The 19,902-nt window shown below is 57.3% G+C and overlaps 2 protein-coding genes across 8 annotated transcripts in view; both read left to right on the top strand.

The window, feature by feature from the left end:
• The window catches only part of pnpla7b (patatin-like phospholipase domain containing 7b), a 27,199-nt gene extending 15,245 nt beyond the window's left edge, over nt 1-11,954 (top strand). For all 3 annotated transcript variants that reach the window (XM_088614841.1, XM_088614843.1, XM_088614842.1), the window contains exons 21-36: nt 10-85; nt 740-889; nt 1,423-1,486; nt 1,637-1,805; nt 2,140-2,322; nt 2,786-2,904; nt 3,859-4,015; nt 4,349-4,465; nt 4,967-5,036; nt 5,168-5,284; nt 5,374-5,522; nt 6,674-6,826; nt 7,318-7,434; nt 7,677-7,761; nt 7,960-8,075; nt 8,179-11,954. In XM_088614841.1, coding sequence (XP_088470967.1) covers nt 10-85; nt 740-889; nt 1,423-1,486; nt 1,637-1,805; nt 2,140-2,322; nt 2,786-2,904; nt 3,859-4,015; nt 4,349-4,465; nt 4,967-5,036; nt 5,168-5,284; nt 5,374-5,522; nt 6,674-6,826; nt 7,318-7,434; nt 7,677-7,761; nt 7,960-8,075; nt 8,179-8,247 — 1,911 coding nt within the window. In that variant the 3' untranslated portion in view covers nt 8,248-11,954. The remainder of the gene's footprint in view (nt 1-9; nt 86-739; nt 890-1,422; nt 1,487-1,636; nt 1,806-2,139; nt 2,323-2,785; nt 2,905-3,858; nt 4,016-4,348; nt 4,466-4,966; nt 5,037-5,167; nt 5,285-5,373; nt 5,523-6,673; nt 6,827-7,317; nt 7,435-7,676; nt 7,762-7,959; nt 8,076-8,178) is intronic.
• A 2,540-nt stretch (nt 11,955-14,494) lies between these two features.
• The window catches only part of LOC148643841 (NMDA receptor synaptonuclear signaling and neuronal migration factor-like), a 28,547-nt gene continuing 23,139 nt past the window's right edge, over nt 14,495-19,902 (top strand). The window contains exons 1-2 of one of the 5 annotated variants that reach the window (XM_088614852.1): nt 14,495-14,636; nt 14,682-19,127. In XM_088614852.1, coding sequence (XP_088470978.1) covers nt 19,057-19,127 — 71 coding nt within the window. In that variant the 5' untranslated portion in view covers nt 14,495-14,636; nt 14,682-19,056. Of the gene's footprint in view, nt 19,128-19,902 lie in introns of all 5 variants that reach the window. The other 4 variants (XM_088614853.1, XM_088614856.1, XM_088614851.1 and 1 more) reach the window with 4 other exon arrangements.

The following is a 19,902-nucleotide window of genomic DNA, read 5'->3' on the forward strand; positions in this document are numbered from 1 at the left end:
TTCTCTCAGGTGGTGACCAGACTCATTCACCTCCTGGGGCAGAAGATTCTGGGGAACCTGCAGCAGGTCAACGGGCCCCTGGCAGGTCAGAGAGCGACAGCAGGCAGAGGCCCCATTCTCCTCTGTGATACAGGAGCCTCTCGGCAAGAGATGCGTGCAGGACAGTGTAGCACGTGATGGGGAGACTGGAAGGGAGAAACCTTGTGGCTTTAAGCAGGACAGTTGCGTTGCAGATGGGAAGTTGTAGTGGATAAGCCGATGTGTAGTTCTTTAAGAAAAAAAGAGACTCTGGGATAGAACACTAAATGCAAGTCAGGTGAAAGCCTTTTCCTTTAGTTTGCATATTATGTATTATTGACATAATACCTGTATTGCTATGTAAATATGTGTATAAAACAACTCTTGCATTTGCACAGTAGCGTTTATGATCAGTGCTGCACTGTGCAGTATTTACAGATTTCTCCATTTGCCCTGGCTCTGCTCTGTCTGTACGCTTCTGAGAGCTGTCTTTTTGACATTAGTGTTTTATGTGTGTTGACGCCTCTTCTCCTGGGCTATGTGATCGCCTGGTACTGACTGCTTGAGCAGGATCTGTTTACATTTGTCATAGCAGCTGTGGGCTTGGATTGAAGTCACGGTTCAAGTGTCTGAGAGCCCCGGTGCCGGTCTGTCTGTCCCTCTGCGTGCTCATGGTCCAGTCTCTGCCTGTCTGAGTGGCCCGACGTCTCTCTGTCCCCAGCGCGCAGCCTGACTCTGAACACCCCTGGCAGTAAGTGGGATGTTGGGAACCCCGTGTCCAACCTGTCCACCGTGTCCATCCTGCCCGTGTGTGAGGACGTGCCCCTCACCGCCTTCAGCCTGGAGTTACAGCACGCCCTGAGTGCCATCGGTCAGTCCCCTGGTCTGCGTTTTTCTCTTTGTCCGTCCATACGGATCTGTCTGTCTGATACTCTGGCTCTTTATGTCCTCTCTCCATTGAGGAGAGAGGACATGTGTGTCCATTTTTGTCTGCCTCTGTCTTTGTTTCTGTACCCTGTACCACCACACACGTCCTCTGTCCTCCCTTCTGAACTTTCTCTCCTCTCTCCACTCTGCTTCACAGAGTCATGTGCTATTGTGCCCAGCAGGGGGCATCGTGCCCTGCAACTGTCTCTCCCTCTCTTAGGCTGTGTTAGCTCACACAATGGTATTTATGCACAACATCACGCAGACAACACCAGGACTTAATTGTAGCTCTGTCCTACCCTGACAGACACGGCTATTGTGCTGTTGAGGGAGTAGGCAGAGGAAGAAGCTCTCCTCTCTCCTTTTCAGCGCCTCTTTTGCTATCTCTCCCTTCTCGCCTCTCCGAAAAGGGTTGGCTTTTCTTGGATTGGCTTGGCTGCAAGGTGCGTCTAACCAGACCAGCTGTCTCTCCCGCAGGCCCCACCCTGCTGCTGACCAGTGACATCATCAAGCAGCGCCTGGGCTCGGCGGCCCTTGACAGGTGAGCCAGGGAGGGGGAGAGAGAGAGAGATGGAGACGGCATGTGCCGGGTATCACCCGCCTTTTTTCTGTCCTCTTCCTCGCTCTCTCCACTCCTTCATTCTCTCTCCTTTTTGTGGCCCGACCTCCCCCCCCCACCAACTCTGTCTAGTGTCCATGAGTACCGGCTGTCCAGCTGGCTGGGGCAGCAGGAGGACATTCACCGCATCGTGCTCTACCAGTCTGACCCCTCGCTGACCCCCTGGACCCAGCGGTGCATCAGACAGGCCGACTGCATCCTCATCGTGGGGCTGGGGGAGCAGGAGCCCACCGTGGGGGAGGTCAGGAGCTGGCGGGGAGGGAGGAGAGGGGGCAGAGGGGCAGGAGGGGAGATGAGCATGACAGAGGTTGTGGTGGAGCGGAGTGGGAGGGGCAGAGAGAGACGGAGGAGGCAGGTAGGACAGTGGCAGGGAGGGGTAGAAGGAGGAGGGGATGGGGGGGAAGGACAGGGGCAGAGGAGGAGGAGCGGAGATAGGGAGAGGGGAAGGAGGGGCAGAGGGAGGAGGAGTGGGGCAGAGGAAGGGCAGGAGAGGAAGAGGACGGGCCGGAGGGTGAAGAAGGAGATAGTCGAGGGTGATGGGGGCGACGCCGACAGGTTCTCTGTCCCCCCCACAGCTGGAGAGGATGTTGGAGAGCAGCGCGGTCCGCGCCCAGAAGCAGCTGGTGCTGCTGCACCGTGAGGACGGCCCGCCCCCTAGTGGCACGGTGGAGTGGCTCAACATGCGCAGCTGGTGCTCCCGGCACCTGCACCTGTCCTGCCCGCGCAGAGTCTTCTCCAAGAGGAGCCTGCCCAAGCTGGTACTGCCCGCGCCCGCTGCTAGAAAACCCCTACCCTGAATTACACCGTCAATCGATCAGTCAATCAATCAAAGTGTATTTATCAATGCACGAACAGTACAGCACACAGCGGTGTTGTCGGCAATGACATGCTTTGTCCGCGAGCTCATCAAGAGGGATAGAAGAGTGGAGAAACGGGAGTTTATAGGGATTGGATTAACGAAAAGAAAAACAAATTAGGATACAGTAGATGACACAGGTGCAATTTACAGGTTGTGCAAATGTAACGCAAGGATAGGAGGTGTTTAGCGTTCTTCGTATGTGTTGCACGTTACACGTTGTTCGAACGCACAGATTCGTTTTCGGAACCGATTTGCATTCCCATCAGGCCGTCCGTTGTGTATCTCCCGATAGGCGGCTTCAGTCTGCGCCCAGACTGGCGCGCTGTGCTATATCCACTGTCTTTGTCCCCCTTCGCCCACAGAGGGAGATGTACCAGCGGGTTTTCCAGAAGTCGCCGGATCGCCACTCCCATTTCTCCAGGCTGGCGCGGGTCCTGACGGGGAACGCCATCGCCCTGGTCCTGGGTGGAGGGGGTGCCAGGTACCAGCCACGTTCGCTTGTTCCTGACTCTTAGACTTCACAGGTTGGGCGTTTCCCCACTGGCTGTTGTGGAGTAATGCTGCCCAGGCCCCTGGGAATTTTTAAAAATCAGAATAATGAATTGTAATCAAGGCCTCTCCTGGGGTGATGCACAGCGGGTCAGGGGGAGGAGAGAGAAACCACTTCACCCAGTACTGGATCTCCCGTGAGGCACTGTGGGCACAGTGCCTAGGGCCTACGAAAGTACAAAGGAGGGGACAAAGGAGGGAAACACGAGTGACTAACGAAAAACAAGCCGAAACAACATGCTTGCGATCGACTCCAGGGGCTCCAAATCAATAATCGCACGCTCTCCAGCGGCTCTTATAGAAACCAGAAGTGTTGAAGTGATGTTCGCTTGACTCACTCTGTCAGTCACATGGTTAAGCATTAGAATAGATAAAAGAGCATCATGTCAATCGACGTCATTCAGTTGGCGTTTACTTTTTGCACATTTCGGAGTGAAAGTGCCTGGGGCCCACGGACACCAAAATCCGGCCCTGGCTTCACCAGGTGAATTTACAGTGGAACTTTAACGAGGCCTGATCATACTACAGCCCAGAGTGGAATTTAGGCAGGACAGCGGGTTAACGTCCCCGTCTGTACCTGCAAACAATGCCCTGGGGTCTCTGAAGACCAAGGAGTTGGGAACTTGGCTTAACATCTCACTCAAAAGGGCACCTGCTGACCAGCATTGCCTGTCGCCATACGGCAGGGTGTTGGATACAAAATTAAGGTCAAGAGAGAGGAGCGCCACCTACTGGTTCAGCAGCACCACTTCAGCTTGGTTTTACTTGGCTCTCCTGTCCCAGTTTTGACCAGGCCCAACTTTACTGAGCTCCTGTGACCCTCTCCTGGACCTGTGGACCCGTGTCTGATGCCTGACCGTGTGGTGGGGGTGTGTCTTTCTGGCAGGGGCTGCTCGCAGGTGGGCATCGTGCGGGCTCTGAGCGAGGCCGGCATCCCCATCGACCTGGTGGGAGGCACGTCAATCGGAGCCCTGATGGGGGCGCTGTACGCCGAGGAGAGGAACCACAACCGCATGAGAATCCGGGCAAGGGAGTGGGCCATGGTAAGGGGGGTCGGGGGGCAGACAGAGGGGAGGAAAGGGCGCGGCAAGATCAGATATTGAGCCGGTAAAGACGGGGACGTTTCATTTTTCATTCTCGGCCTCGGTTGTTTCGTTTTAAGAACGTAAGGGGATTCACAAACAAGGAGGCTGTTCGGCCCCATCGAAACAGTTTGGCAGTTAGTAGCTTGTTGATTTGAGGGGTCTTATCCAGCCGTTTCATGAGAAACAGCTTCAGCAGCACGGTGAGCGTGTTCTTTCAAGCGCTTGTCTTGGCACTGGCTTCCTGTGGGACACGCGCAGAGCTCTTTCCTTGCCCCGCCCTCTCCCTCACAGGAGATGACGTCGGTGTTTAAGAAGGTGCTGGACTTGACCTACCCCGTCACCTCCATGTTTACGGGAGCGGCCTTCAACTCGGGCATCTACAGCGTTTTCAAGGACAAGCAGATTGAGGTGGGCTGGTGAACATGCTGAGCTCGCCGTCACTGAACACGCCGATCACACTCCCATCTAAACGTGCTGTCACTGAGGACACTGAGCACACTGCCTCTGGTCGTGTTGAGTGAGCAGTTACTGAACCCCCTTTCCAACCGAACAGACGAAGAACGCTGCCACTGAACACCTTGATTTTGTGTAGTTTTGTGGTTTTGGTGTACACCCGTGGAGCCGCCACTGACCGGCTCAGGGGGCGCTGCCCTGATGGCTGTGGCCCGTGGGAGGGTTGGCTCAGGCGCTCTGTTGTCACTGTCCAATGAACAAACACCCATGTGGTTTCACTGAATGTGCACCACTGTGCACTCCTGGTCAGTCAGATGACTGTGAATTCGTATCCTCCAATGGCCACTCCAGTGATGCCGAGGTTGGTTATACAGTGTTGGCAACAGAGCCGAGCACTTTTCTGGACAGCCTGGGTTTGTCAGATGACAGGTGATGTGACCCCCACTCTTTCCTCAGGACCTGTGGATCCCCTATTTCAACATCACCACTGACATCACTGCCTCTGCCATGAGGATCCACACTGATGGTGAGCCTGTCTACCGATCTGCCTGCCCGTCTCCCTGCTGCACGGCGTCTGTCTGTTCCTCCCATTTTCCCGGTGCCTGTGTACCAGACTCTCTCTCTCGTTCTTGCTCTCCACCCCTTCCCTCTCCCCAGGCTCTCTGTGGCGGTACGTGCGTGCCAGCATGTCTCTCTCGGGGTACTTGCCCCCACTGTGCGACCCCAAAGACGGGCACCTGCTGATGGACGGGGGGTACATCAACAACCTGCCAGGTCAGTGCCGCCCTCCCTGCCCGGCTCGCTCTCTCGCTCTCTCTCTCTCTCGCCCCGCATCGCTCTGACGCCCCTCCCTGCCTCTCCAGCGGACGTGGCGCGGTCCCTGGGGGCGAAGGTGGTGATCGCCATCGACGTGGGCAGCCAGGACGAGACGCACCTCACCAACTACGGCGACTCCCTCTCGGGGTGGTGGCTGCTGTGGAAGCGCTGGAACCCCCTGGCCGAGCGCGTCAAGGTGCGAGCCCTGCCGGGTGGGCGCGTTCGAGCGGCGGTGCGGTTCACGTGGGAGGTCTCCCTCATGCCCTCGCTGGGTAGCTCCTCGATCCCGGACTGCCTCCCGGCTGGTTCTCGTGGGGTTTCTGTTAGGCTGCTCCGGGACCTGGGTTCCTAGCGGCTGCGACTGTGTCGATGGGGATTTTGGATGTTGGAGTTAAGTGTGATGACTGTTTGTGTTTTTCCCGTCATGAAGTTCCCATGATCCCACTGGCCCCTGGTCTCATGTCAGTGAGCCCAGGGCTCGTGTATGCGTGTGCACGTGAGATGGAGTGTGAGCGGGGCTGGAGTGTGCGCATGTGTGCACGTGGGGTGGAGTGCGCGCAGGTGTGCACGTGAGATGGAGTGTGTGTGGGGCTGGAGTGCGCGCAGGTGTGTGCGTGAGATGGAGTGTGTGTGGGGCTGGAGTGTGCGCAGGTGTGCACGTGAGATGGAGTGTGTGTGGGGCTGGAGTGTGCGCAGGTGTGCACGTGAGATGGAGTGTGTGTGGGGCTGGAGTGTGCGCAGGTGTGCACGTGAGATGGAGTGTGTGTGGGGCTGGAGTGTGCACAGGTGTGCACGTGAGATGGAGTGTGTGTGGGGCTGGAGTGTGCACAGGTGTGCACGTGAGATGGAGTGTGTGTGGGGCTGGAGTGCGCGCAGGTGTGCACGTGAGGTGGAGTGCGCGCAGGTGTGCACGTGAGATGGAGTGTGTGCGGGGCTGGAGTGCGCGCAGGTGTGTGCGTGAGATGGAGTGTGTGCGGGGCTGGAGTGTGCGCAGGTGTGCACGTGAGATGGAGTGTGTGCGGGGCTGGAGTGTGCGACGGTGTGCACGTGAGATGGAGTGTGCGCAGGTGTGCACGTGAGATGGAGTGTGTGCGGGGCTGGAGTGTGCGCAGGTGTGCACGTGAGATGGAGTGTGTGCAGGGCTGGAGTGTGCGCAGGTGTGCACGTGAGATGGAGTGTGTGCAGGGCTGGAGTGTGCGCAGGTGTGCACGTGAGATGGAGTGTGTGTGGGGCTGGAGTGTGCGCAGGTGTGCACGTGAGATGGAGTGTGTGCAGTGCTGGAGTGCGCGCAGGTGTGCACGTGGGGTGGAGTGTGCGCGTGCTGACGGCGCCTCCCGCGCGCTGCAGGTGCTGAACATGGCAGAGATCCAGACGCGCCTGGCCTACGTGTGCTGCGTGCGCCAGCTGGAGTCCGTGAAGAACAGCGATTACTGCGAGTACATCCGCCCCCCCATCAACCGCTACGGCACGCTGGAGTTCGGCAAGTTCGACGAGATCGCCGTGAGTCCGCGCGGCCTCCTCCCTCACGTCCTGTGGCCTGTGGGCCTGTCCGCCTCCCCGTCTCCTCCCTCCGGGAAAACCCTTCGCCGACGGGAGCTCTGTGGCCATAACTCACGTAGCTGCTAACAATGGTGCAAATAAAATGACAGCACTTGGCAAGTCGCAAAGGCAATTAATGAGCGGGAGGTGTGATGAGCACTCAGCAACTTACACACTCGATACAAGGGGAGATGGAGAGTGTTTAGACGGCCTCTCTGCGTGTGGAGCAGCTCTCCGGCATGAGCCGCTTCCCTCTCCACATCCCTAGTGAAGAGCCGGGTGAAAAGCGCTGGTTCAGCGCACGCACAAACCGCCCAAGCATGCCTCCCGTTGTGGCGCGCGACAGATGTGTTAATAATAATCTTTATTTTATATAGCGCCTTTAAAGGTGGCTTCTCAAAGCGCTTTACAGTGTTCTGCTGATAAAAGCATCTCTCCCCCCCCCCCCCCAGGAGGTGGGGTACCAGCACGGCCAGACGGTGTTCGGGGTGTGGAGCCGCAGTGGAGTGGTTGACAAGATGCTGAAGGACCGACACCAGGAGGAGTTTCACAAGACCAAGAGCGGCGATGTGAGGGGAGGGGCTACACGTGGGGGCGGGGTCATGTAAGGGGTGTTTAGGGGAGGGGCCAATGAGGGGTGGAGTCAAGGGAGGGGCTGAAAAGCACCGCGATATTGTAAGCGTGGCAGTTTCGTTTACCGCTCTGCTAGATATCGATCTGGGTTTCGGCCTTCAGCGGCAGTTGTTTCTCCTCTTGACCTTTTGATTAAAACAAAGGTCATAAAAAGTCCAACGGCGCTCCTTCTCGCCAGGTGGTGACGTGTCCGAACGCCTCCTTCACAGACCTGGCAGAGATCGTGTCTCGGATCGAGCCGGTGAAGCCAGCGCTGGTGGATGGTGAGAGAGGGGGGCGGCCGGAGGGAGGGAGGGAATTATGGGGATGAAAGGAGAAATGCAGGAAGTTGGGGCTGGTGAAGGAAAAGTACGAGGGATAAAGGATTGGGGAGATTGGGAGTTTTGACTTGTGTGTGTGTCAGCGGCATAGACTTTAACCATCCTGTGGCAACCCTCTCAGGTTAACCCTTTCCCTCCCAGATGAGTCAGATTACCAGACGGATTATGAGGAGGACGCGCTGGAGTCTGCGCTGTCCGACTTCGAGACAGCCTATCAGAACAGCGAGCACACCGAGGGGGAGGAGACTGGAGACACGGTAGGCCCTGACCCCGCTCTTCCTCTGTCTCCCTCTGCTTTCCCATCTGCCCCTCTCCTCTCTCTCAGCCCCTGCGTTTTCATTCGGCGCCCCTCTCTTTCAGGATGAAGAGATGGACCTTCGCCACAGACGCGCACCCCGACAGCCCCTCCCCTCAGACAGCGATCACTGAGCCAGGGTTGCACCCCCACGACCCTGGAGGGAGAGCCCCCAGAACTGCGAAAAACTCCGTCCTCCAACGCAACAGGCCACGAAACGGGCACTTCGGCTGACGCACACAACCCAGACAGACAGACAGACAAACAGACACGCAGGCGCGTACACAGAGACACACACGCAGGCGCGCACACACACACACACCAAATAGGGAAAGTCCGCTGGTGTGGCAGGGGGTCCGGTCACTGAGTACAGACAGCACGGGAGTCCAGAATCCAAGCAGCTCGCAGAGGGAGAGTGTGTTTGTGCGTTGTTATTCCTTCCTCTTGTCTCAGTGGGGAGACGCAGTTTGCGAAAACGCGTTGAATATGTCGCCTGATGGACGATGCGAGACTCCTTCCCTGTGGCAGCTTCTCTGGAATTTTGTAAAAAAGCCAGTGCCCCCTGTGTCTTTGTTCCTTCAGGCTGTTTTCAGCCGAGTGGAGTTTGTTTTGAGTTGGGGGGGGGTTGGCGATTCGAACTCGAAATCGAGTGGGGAGTCAGTGGGAGGTGCGTGCGGAGGTGGGGGTACAGGCGTGTTAGTGTGTCCTCGCAGGACTGTGACCCGCGTACCTCCACAGGCTGAGCACACGCTAGGCCTCTCCCTGCTGAGGGAGGGGCTGGAAGAGACGGAGAGGAGGAGTTCAGGAGAGATGGAGGGGGACGGAGGTGATAAATGGGAGTCTTTGGAAACGTTGTTGTCGGTGTGGATGTCTCCTCCTTCCGTGTTTCTCTGTAGGTTATTTCCTACAGCTTTCTCCCTTTGATGCTCTTTGTCACTCCCTCTGCTGTTACCTGTCCCCCTCTCTCTGTCTCTGTCACCTGTCCCTGTCCCCCTCTCCCTCCCCCTGTCTTGCTGTGTGACCCAGATTCAGATTGACTCGTTATGCGCTGTCCACGCAGATCCAGGAAGTGGGCCACGGGGCTCTCGAGCCAAACTAATTAAATGTTTCAGCGGCGCCCAGCGAGGCGAGCTGTACCGAGACGCGTGGGGTAAATGAACTCGCCCGTGTGTTTGTCTCACACATTTGCGAGCTAAATGTCAAAAATCGCTGCAGTGGCTCAAGTGGGCTCAGCATGGCTGGAGAGAATTACAGCCGCAGCCAGACGAGCAGGTCTCGATTCTCTGTTCTGATCCGTGTGTGCGTGTGTTTATTTATAAAACGAATGTACGTCATAAGATCACGGGCGAGTCCTAGTTTTAAAATTAGGGCCGTGATTTCCCTTGTCTTTTTTCATGGCCTCGTTAATCATCGAGAAGTCTAATCATTTTAGCCGCTGCAGACCAGCCTTGCCCATCTGGGCTCATCATCTGGCCCGGCCTGTCCCAGCCCGGCCGGGGCCGTCCTCCTGTTGTCCTGTCTGGGTCTGCACTCCTGGCAGTTCATCTGTGACACTGCAGTCGCCCTGAGCTCAGTCTGTAATGCTGAACCATCCTCTGTTCTGACATGGTGTCCGTTTTTATTAATGAATATGAGGACCTGGAGCTATTTAGGGATGTTTTGCTTTGCCTTTCATCTCTCTGATAACTTTGACGCATGTCTGTGCGGGGTAACAGTCCATCAGTGTTGCGTTTCGGGCTCTCTTTTCTCTCTCCTCCCCTCCCTCGTCCCTTCCTCTCTTCCTCGAACTGCTCCCCATCAGCCTCTCTCGTTCCCAGTCCTCCTCCCACTCGGAGTGCTCTCGCTCTCCCGCTGAGCCGGAGCCAATGGTGGGAGGGCAGCTGGGGTGTGCAATCACGGCTCTTGTTCCACCTGCCCCCAGATGTGCATGTCTATTCCCGTCTCTCCGCCTGTATTCATATCCCGCCTGCCTCGCTGGTGTAAATATAGACCGCGCTGCGTCCACGGCGACGGGCGAGCTGCCTTAATCAAAGACCCTGGTCTCCTGGCGACTGACCTGGCGTCACACTGAGTCACTCGCAGGGGGATCTCTCGGTGACGAAAGCAGGGGGAGGGGGAGGGAGGGAGAGGCTGCAGAGGGAGAGATGGGCAGATGGAGTAATTGGGTAATTAGCGTGACATTTACGGAGGCTGAGCTGCACTGACAAACTGCTAAGAGACACCGAGTGCAAACACACTTGTTCACCGACGCGCACGCTTGTTCACCGACGCGCACACTCGCCCGACCCCGCGGACTGACGGACACGCACTCGCACACGCCCCGACCCCGCGCACAGATGCGTGCATGACCCTCAGCGTAGGTCTCCATGGACTTACACACACGTGTCCTACCAGTGTCTGCTCGCTGTGATCCTGTATGGGACTCGGCAGCCGTTGGAGCAGAGGTCCTGTTCTGTCTGCTTCCTTACACAAACACTAACGTGGGTTGTCTGGCTGCTAGAAATAATCCCAGCTCCAGCCGGGGAACATGTGCATCCTGTCCATCCACGAAGAAACCCCACAGGCTGGACAGCAAGGCCCTTTGATCAGAGCAAGGGCAGCGAGACCACCCCCCACTGGACACTGGACACTGGGGACGCCTGACCGCAGACAGGAGGCACTGGTGAGGTGAGGGTCCCAACTTTAGCTAAAGGTGCTTAGGTGGTCCTGCGGGGGTTTTGTCCTCGAGCAGAAGACTGATGGGACTGGATATATGGCGACTCTCAAAACTAGCAGAAACTCGCACCTGGACTCTCCCAACCTGGCAAACCCCGTCTCCCATCTGCAGATTTCGAAGAACACTCAGTGCAAAATATTTTATACATGGTTTATATAAACAAATGTTTAACCAACAGCCACTTTGTGCCTAAAGGCTTAACAACAATGCAGTGCAACGCAATTAATACAATGCAGACAACCAGTTACAGTAAACGTGCTTTACTGCGGTGTACACTACTGCTAAAATAATTATTAGTTGTTATTTTTATGTTTATTTTATTGCCGTTAGAATAATTCCAGGGCTTTCCCCAGGAATGTCGCCCAGTGGGGTACAGCATCCCGTGGCCTGGTTCGGAATTCGAAGCTTTTATCCTTTTCCAGATAAGCCTCGGGTCAGCTGCTCAGAAATCGCCTTTTCCATCAATAAACGTAGGGGGGAAAAAAAAAGATTCTGCAATGCTGCAGCTCCATGGATACGCCACTCTGGGGAGAGCTCTGTGTCGTGATCATTATTACTTATTGATTATCGTTATCAACCATTAAACGTTTCTCCGGCTCCTTTTCCTCCGAGACGCAGGCACACACTCAGGCCCGTGGCTCGGCGCGGCACCGACCCGTGCGTGTGCATCTGTGCATCTCGGGGGGGGATCCGTTGTCCGTAATCCTGCAATCAGTGTTGTGACTTATTGATCTTTGGTAAGGAGTGAATGGAAATCATGACTGATTAACCCGGGTGCAGTCGTTGACACCAGCGTTAACCCCCCCCTGGTGTCTGGAACAAGACTAGACACTCATTTATTAAGTGTAATTCACAGCTTGTTTTGCCAGACCGGTTTCTCAGCAGTACCTCTTTTAGGGGTATTGAACACGCCCTCCCCCTAGCAGGTGGTCGTTGATCCGCTGATCCGTGTCGGGGCACAAGGTGCCAGTGGGTGCCTGTAAGCGAGATCGGAGCGGGCAGACGGTTATTCTTGCAGGGGGGGTTTAGCCACAGCCTGACGGGGTTCGTCGGCGGGGCAGAGAACCCTGCTTTTTGTACGGCTCCGTCTTCAAACGGAAGATGAATAAAACCAGTTTGTTTCCATGTGATGTGTTTTTGTGTTTTCTGTTAGTTACCCCCAACCCCCCCCCCCCCCGAATTTGTAATCGTTGTTCGATTTGCATCTCGGCTCAGGGTAGGGACTCCCATCGGCGCCCTCCCGCCCTGCAGGAAGTCGCGGAAGGGCGGGGGCACCCTCTCTCGGCCACGTCGCTCCAGGCCCGCGCGGGCGACCCCTGGGGCGCAGGAGGGAGAGGGCTGATCCCAGCCCGCGCCCCCGCCAGGTGGGTGGTTTTGTTTTGATTTCCCTGCGGACGTCTTGGCTGGACTCCAGAGCCGTGGGTCCGTAACACCTCTGATCCCGGGCGACGGCTGGCTTGTAAGATCGGGGGCCGGCTCGCTCCGTCGTGGGGGGCTGGTGAGGTGGTCCAGCTGTCGGGGGAGCTGCGTCGTGAAAAAGTGGGCGCTGGAGGCATCACAGGGGTTCGCCAATGTAGCCCCTCCTGGCGTGTCGTTTTACCTCTTTGCTTTTGTGTTGCACTGAAGCTGAGTCTGCGTTGTTTTAACTGAGCCTGTTGATCTGTCCAGATCTCCTCAAGATGACGACGTAACAGGGTTGAAATATCCCCCTCTCTGGAGCTGGCTTATATGTAGGTGCCCTGCAGCCTGGAATGGATTAAACTGTTCTCCTGCGGGAATCTGATATATTCCCCTCGGGATCTACCAGCTCTTGGCAGCAGGGGTGTGGTATAGGAAGTTGCATCATTCAGATGGTCATTACAGATCCCAGGGCACCATTCATATTCCTGATGTCCTGGCTGAACTCTGCTCTGGTCTTGAACTCTGTCCACCTAATGTTCCTCCTTAATCCACCTGGTGCAGCAGTTTTTCCCTCCTCCTTCTGGACTCCTAGTACAGAATGGCTGCTGTGTGTCTCCCAGGTAGGGCTGAAGTTCACTGGAAGAGTGAATCCTGCCCTCAGTGTAAAACATTTTGGGTTCCCTTGAGGTGAAAATAGCTATATAAATACAAATTGTTGTCATTCTAATTGGAGTTACTATTGAATTTTAACTTCTTATCTCGTACTGTGCAGATTTTGTCTTAATGTGACATCTCCGTGCGCTAGACTGAGGTTCTTCACAATACCTTGTCAGGAATTGTGCTGAAGCTGAAGTTCTGGGTGAGCAACACAATTTCTTTACAATATTCCTCCCTTTAAACGCTGGTGTATCCGACAGTATGGATGAGCTCGCCCTTGCAGTAGGCATCAGAGTTGGAGGAAAAACCCCTGAAGTATCGGCTGCAGGAAGAAGGTTTCCTTGCAGAATATTCCAGATTTCTTTGACGGAGTGTTAATTTCATGCGGTGGGGGAGAGCAGGATTTTCTCTGTGGTGCTGTGCGTCAGCTTCCCATGCAGGTTCAGGAGTCCAGGACGAGAGGGAATCTTTGTTTACTGTATTCGAGTGGATTTTAAAAACGGAGGGCCTTGCAGAAAGGTCTGGGCCCGTCCTGGGCTGAGCAAAGCGGTGAACTCTGACCTCTGGTGGCACGTGACCTCAGCTGGGGGGGGGCCCCACATGTGCGTCAGACTCCAGGGGTCCCAGAACCAGCGTGAGCAGAGAGCGAGTGGCAGGTGAGCAGATGAAGTGCTGGGTCTATTTTTATTGCCTGGTGTTGCTGGGGGGGAGGGGGGTGGTGCTGGCGGTGTTGTTGCGCGTCACTGGCTTCTAAAAACAGCTCTGAGACGTGGTTTCGTAGCGCTGGGCTCGGAGCACGCAGGCCTCCACACGCACGCACGCTCCAGAGAGCTGTTTCTCTGCACGGCACAGCCTGCTGCGGTCATGCACAGTGCCGTTGTGGTAAAAGCTCGGTAAAATCACGGTTAAGGGATGGTAAAGTCTATGTAGGTCCAGTGACATTGTGGTAAAAGCGCAGTGAAGTGTATTTTGGTCCAGTGACATTGTGGTAACAGCACAGGGCCGTGTAGTCAAGTCCAATGAAATTGTGGTAAAAGTGCAGTAAAGTGTATTTCGGCCCAGTGACATTGTGGTAAAAGCACAGTGAAGTGTATTTTGGCCCAGTAACATTGTAAAAGCCCAGGAAGGTGAGGAAGTTGAGTGGGGCTCTTAAGGCACGACTCTTCTCCCTGGTAGCAGAATGATATTCTTCATTCTGGGGTGAAGTGGTGTTTTGAAGGATAATACTATAGTTATACTAACTATAACGATGGCCTATACCAGTAGGGTACTGGGTTTGACTGAAGAGGTGAGTCTAAAATGTGTACACTATGTACAGTGGGTACAGTGTGTACTTTAGCTGCAGCAGTGTGCAGTGGGTGCAGTGTGTACTTTAGCTGCAGCAGTGTGCAGTGGGTGCAGTGTGTACTGTAGCTGCAGCAGTGTGCAGTGGGTGCAGTGTGTACTGTAGCTGCAGCAGTGTGCAGTGGGTGCAGTGTGTACTGTAGCTGCAGCAGTGTGCAGTGGGTGCAGTGTGTACTGTAGCTGCAGCAGTGTGCAGTGGGTGCAGTGTGTACTGTAGCTGCAGCAGTGTGCAGTGGGTGCAGTGTGTACTGTAGCTGCAGCAGTGTGCAGTGGGTGCAGTGTGTACTGTAGCTGCAGCAGTGTGTACTGTAGCTGCAGCAGTGTGCAGTGTGTACTGTAGCTGCAGCAGTGTGCAGTGTGTACTGTAGCTGCAGCAGTGTGCAGTGTGTACTGTAGCCGCAGCAGGTGTGCAGTGGGTGCAGTGTGTACTGTAGCCGCAGCAGTGTGCAGTGTGTACTGTAGCCGCAGTAGGTGTGCAGTCAGTACAGCTTACAGTAGCTCTGTCAGTGACACGGGGAGCAGCATATCACTCTGCTCCATCCCCAAGAGGCTCAATTAAACTGCACCTGGTCTGAACACCACTGATGGATTTCTGATTCTGTCTTCTGTCTCTGCCTGTCTGAGCTGCTCCCTCTCTCTCTCTCCCCCCCCCCCCCCAGTGTGCGTGCTTTGTGTGTCCCCCTCTCTGCCTTTTTGATTCCCGATCCTCCCTCTCTCCCTTCCCCTCTTTCCGATCTCACGCGTCTCCGTTGGGAAACACAAGCCCGAGCTTGCTCCATAAAACATGACAGTTTGTTTATTTATAGATGCCTCTCGGAGTTAGCTGAGACAGAAACGAGAGGGGGCTAGTCTAGAAAGCATCATTGCTCCTTAAGACGGGGATCCCAAAATCTGATCCATCCGTCGCCTGGAAGGAGCCGGACCCTGGGCTGGGCCAGCAGGGGAAAGCCCACCCAGCAGGTTCTGCCCGTTGTCGGTGCCGCCTGTGCTGCTGTGCCCCATGCTTATGCTCGAAGCTGGTGTTGCCCTCTGCAGCGCCTGTTTGCTCGTTTGCAGCTCGTTAAGGAATTCCCTCGTCAGATCGGGCCCCTCTCTGCCCACCCTCGGCTCCGGCACGCCGACACGGAGACCCAGGGAGAGGAGCAGGAGGAGAAGAGGGTCTTCTTCTCGCCTCTTTTAAGGCTCCACAGCTGGAATCTCTTTACCTTTCAGCGAGGAGCTAACCTGTACCTGTCCCTTTGCATCATCACCTTTACTCTGCTTCACCGTCGGTTAGCAGGGTTCAGAATATTCTTTGCCCCAGAGTAACCGTGAGCATGAAATACCACAGTAGGGTTTCATAAGTGACCAGGCACTTGGGGCACTGCAGGTCACAGCGCCCCCTCTGGCTCTGGTGCAGAACCCAGGGACAGTTTATCAGGCCCACCCTGCAGGTCACAGCGCCCCCTCCTGGCAGTTAAAGGACGGCACTGTCCTCGGTAGTCTCTCTTATGTTCTTAAGTTCTTGCGTCAGGCCAGGTCCCGTCTGAGAGTTGTGCACCGAACCCAGCAGCTGATGAGAGCCGTGTGGCTCTTCTGGGTGCCAGGGTGAAAGGGGGAGGGAAAGGGCCTACTGTACTGGCCATCCTCTCCACGAGGAGGAGTGTGCTCCCTCTTCATCATGGGCACGGCGTCTCCCAGACAGAGCCCCCTCCCTGCTGTTCTGCTGTCCCAGTTGAGCGCTGTCCCTCTGAACCCAGCCAGCTGTCTGGGGGAGGACAGGAGGCTTGGCACCTCTCCACCTCCCTGCTGGGAAGAGAGTGCGTGTATTTCTCCAAAAGCTCGGAAACCGCAAGCGCTCTGCTCTCACACACACACATACGCGCACTAATTAGACTGCAGCCAATTTGTCTGCGTTTAATTGGGTTGAAAATAATAGAACTTAGGATCTTTTTTTTTATAAGGAATACGTTTTGTGTCTCTTTGGCTTCTAGATATAAAAAGGCAGGAAAGGGAGTCTTTCAAGGAGACGGACGCGTTTTTTGTCCTTGGGTTCACTGAACTAGTGTTGTAAAGTCAGTGTCTTGAGAAGAGAAAGACTGAGAAAGAGCTCAAAACTGGAGTCGCACTGGTCTCGGTGGAGACAGACTGGCTCAGTGCTGGAGTCGCACTGGTCTCGGTGGAGACAGACTGGGTCCAGTGCTGGAGTCCCACTGGTCTCGGTGGAGACAGACTGGCCCAGTGCTGGAGTCGCACTGGTCTCGGTGGAGACAGACTGGCTCAGTGCTGGAGTCGCACTGGTCTCGGTGGAGACAGACTGGCTCAGTGCTGGAGTCGCACTGGTCTCGGTGGAGACAGACTGGCTCAGTGCCGGAGTCGCACTGGTCTCGGTGGAGACAGACTGGCTCAGTGCTGGAGTCGCACTGGTCTGGGTGGAGACAGACAGGGTCCGGTGCTGGGAGTCGTGCTGTTTCCCAGTACGATGCTCAGCACACAGAGACGTCCTCCTTTGCTTTGGTCTTTGTCTCTTGTGTGCTTCCTTGGCGGCAGGGTGCCAGGCATGGTGGGGGCCAGAGACCGTGAGACAGGGGACTGGCACTGCCAGCATCTGCCCGGGGGTGGCAGGGCCCCCCAGCGGTGGGGGGGGGGTCTTTGCGGGGGAGGATTTGATTACAGGGTTCTTGCCAAGGGGGGGGCACTGTTTTGGAGCGTGTAATCTTCACGTCTGCTTCAGATCTCCCGAGACAAGAAGAGAAAGAGAGCGAAGGAGAGGGTGACTCATAGAGGGGGAGAGAGAGGAGGGGGGCAGGGAGAGGGGGAGAGAGGCAAATGCATTTGACTTTGAGCTTCCGGTACAGTTGCTCTGCAGAAGCGAACGGCCCTGGACTGTTCTGTCGCCCCCAGCCAGGCGGCCCACAGAGCCCAGTGTGGTGGGGTCAACGCTGGCGTCCTGGGGGCCGAGGGGCAGCTCACGCCTTTGTCTGCTGCAGGGCAGGCTGGGACGCAGGGCCCGTCTGCTCCCTCCCCTCGCTGGGATCCGTCGGGAACGCCAAATCTCTCTCCCTCTCCCAGCTCCTCTCTGGGACGGCTGAATGTTTGGCCCCTCCGGGGCCGAGCCCCTGCCCTCCTGCGTCCTCTCTGTCTGTGGGGTCAGCACCCACACTGGTCAGCGTGGGGGGTCAGCACCCACACTGGTCAGCGTGAGGGGTCAGCACCCGCCGTCCGATCTCCCGCTCCGGACTCTGTGGGTCGTCTCGCTGGGGGCAGCTCTGTTAGTCCCGAGCTGTCCCGGTCCCCTCCGTCTCTCTCCGTCTCTCTCCGTCCGTAACCCCGTTTTCAGTGCAACGGCGCCTCAGGCAGGGCGCTGGAGCTCGGGCAGGAAGCTTGTTTCTGCAAGCTCATTCTGCGCGAAGCCCCAGTCGCAGCAGGAGGGACGCGTCAACAGCTGTAAGCCAGGTGGACACCCGGGAGCTCGGGTTTAGACAAGGTGGACACCCTCCCTGCTTACTGTGTCCTGTCCTGTCCTCTTGGCTTTAAAAACAAATGGGCCTCAGTGTGTGATTATGGGCGGGAATGACCTTGACCTCTGACCCCTGCGAAGAGGACAGCCCCTGTCTCGGCTGGAGGTGGGGGCTGTGTGTGGCTGTGCTCTCTGCTCCCGGCCCCTCTCCCCCCCCGCTCCGAAGCGCCTTCCCTCTTCCCTGCGCGGAGATGATGGAGCCGTGGAGGAGGGAGAAACTCAATTAGCGCGAGGCTGGCTCTGCCCAACACTCTCTCCCTCCTCATCTCCAGGGCCGTCTCGCCTTTCCCCACCCGGGAGGCCCGGCAAATTGGGTTTTACTGGAAATCAGGATGCGGCTGCTCGGCTGGGCCGGGGGGGGGTGAGGAGAGGGAGTGGGAGACTGGACTGGGAGCAGGGCTGGATGGGCAGAGGGGCGTGGCTGAGGGTTGGGGGGCGTGGCCTGTGGCGTTGCCGTGGCAGCGGCGGACGTAGCTGGCCAAGGCTCATGGTCGCCGAGGGAGGGGGCGGGGTGGAGCCCAGCCCGGGACCAAGCCAGGCAGGACTGTGGGTGCGGCAAGGGGCAGTTACCGGGCAGCCCCACATTCCTGCGGGGCAGCTCCGGGAATCGTGCGGGAGTTTTCTCTGGCGAAGGAGAGGAGGCCGGCGGGACACCCCGAGATGCCAGGGGATGTTTTGTGGGGAGCAGCCTTGCAGGTGGCGCCCCTCGCCTCTCGGCGCTACCTGCTGACCTCCTGGTGCCTGCCTGCCTGCCTGCCTGCCCTCCATCTCTACCCTCCCTTCCCTTCCTGTGTCTCCAGGTGACGTCACGCCGGAGCGCGCAGCCCCCCCGTCTGCCTTATAAGGAAGGCGCTTCCTTCCTGCGCGAGCTCTCCCAACGGTTCGCCGCTCGGAAGGCGGCAGGCGAGGGCGCGCGCGCGCACGCGCACGGCAGCTCCGCGTGCAGCAGCGCGCGCTCTCTCTCTCTCTCTCCTCTCGCGCAGCCCCGATCAATGAGGGGAGGAGAGTTGGTCGGGGGGGGCGGCGGCGTGTAGCTCGGTGTGAGGGTGTGTGTGTGTGAGAGGAAGAGAGGAAGAGTGTGTCAGTGTGAAGTCTGCTCGGCAGCCGCTCGCTGCTGTCTCCGCTCCCCGCTTCCTGGCGAGCCTGAGGGAAGAGCGCACGTCTCTCTCCTTCCCTCCCTGGCTGCTCTCCGCCTTTCTTCCCTTCATTTCGCCGAATTATCCTCCTTTCCCGGCGTGTGCGGAGCCGGGTCTGACCTCCCCGCCCGGCCGGCCGCCCGCCCCCTGGCATGAGCCGTCCGGCCGCCGGCGCCGCCTCCCCCGCAGGATGGGCACAGCCGTGTCCAAGAGGAAACATCTGAGGAACGACGCGATATCGTCCGTGGCGGCAAAAGTGAGGTGAGTCCGCCGGGTCCGGCCCGGTCCGGTCGGTGGGGGCGTCGTGTGCGGGGTGGCCCGGCGGTGTGCGCAGGCTTTTCCAACCTGCGTGTCGGTGGGGCTGAGGTGGGCGAGGAGGCAGAGTAGCACTGGGGCTCCCCTGGACAAACTTCACCCGAGGCGTGGGGGTAATAAAACAGGGACCGACCCCACCCCCCCCGGGGCCGGGTCTCCAAGCTGCGGTCCGTGCGGGTCTGTGCGGGGCCGGGCGCTTGCACATCGCCGCACGGTGGCACAGACCTCGCAGGGCAGCAGCTCTGGAGTTCTTCCTGTTCTGAAGTGCGCCAAGCATGGAGTTATAGTTGGGGGGAAGGAAAAAAAAACCCCAAGCCTTTAGTAAACTGTTGGCCAAAGGTTTCCAGTTATTGCAATGAGCGCTGCTGCACGGGCTGTGGTGCTAATGGCTGCTGAAGGGTGTAGTGCAGCAGTTGGGGGCTTCTGGTAGGTTTTCCGTGAATGTTTGTTTGTCCAGGGAGGCGGATATCCTGACTTGATCAGACTCCGCTCGCCCCTCATCGAGGCAGTGGACTCAGGCCCAGCGTGAGGGTCCTAGCAAGAAATACAGCCCGCACAAAACCCACCCCAGCCCCCCCGACAGCGAGTCCAGCCCCCGGGGGTTGTGCTGTACGTCGCCAGGCAGGTATGGCGCCTGAACTGACTGACTGTCGCCGCGAGGACGAGGACAGGCGCCCCCCTGTGCTCCCGACGGCAGCGGGGCTGGGGGAGACCCTGGGGG

Source organism: Lepisosteus platostomus, chromosome 21 (assembly GCF_059453375.1).
Source record: "Lepisosteus platostomus isolate fLepPlt1 chromosome 21, fLepPlt1.hap1, whole genome shotgun sequence".
In the NCBI taxonomy this organism is placed as follows: Eukaryota; Metazoa; Chordata; class Actinopteri; order Semionotiformes; family Lepisosteidae; genus Lepisosteus; species Lepisosteus platostomus.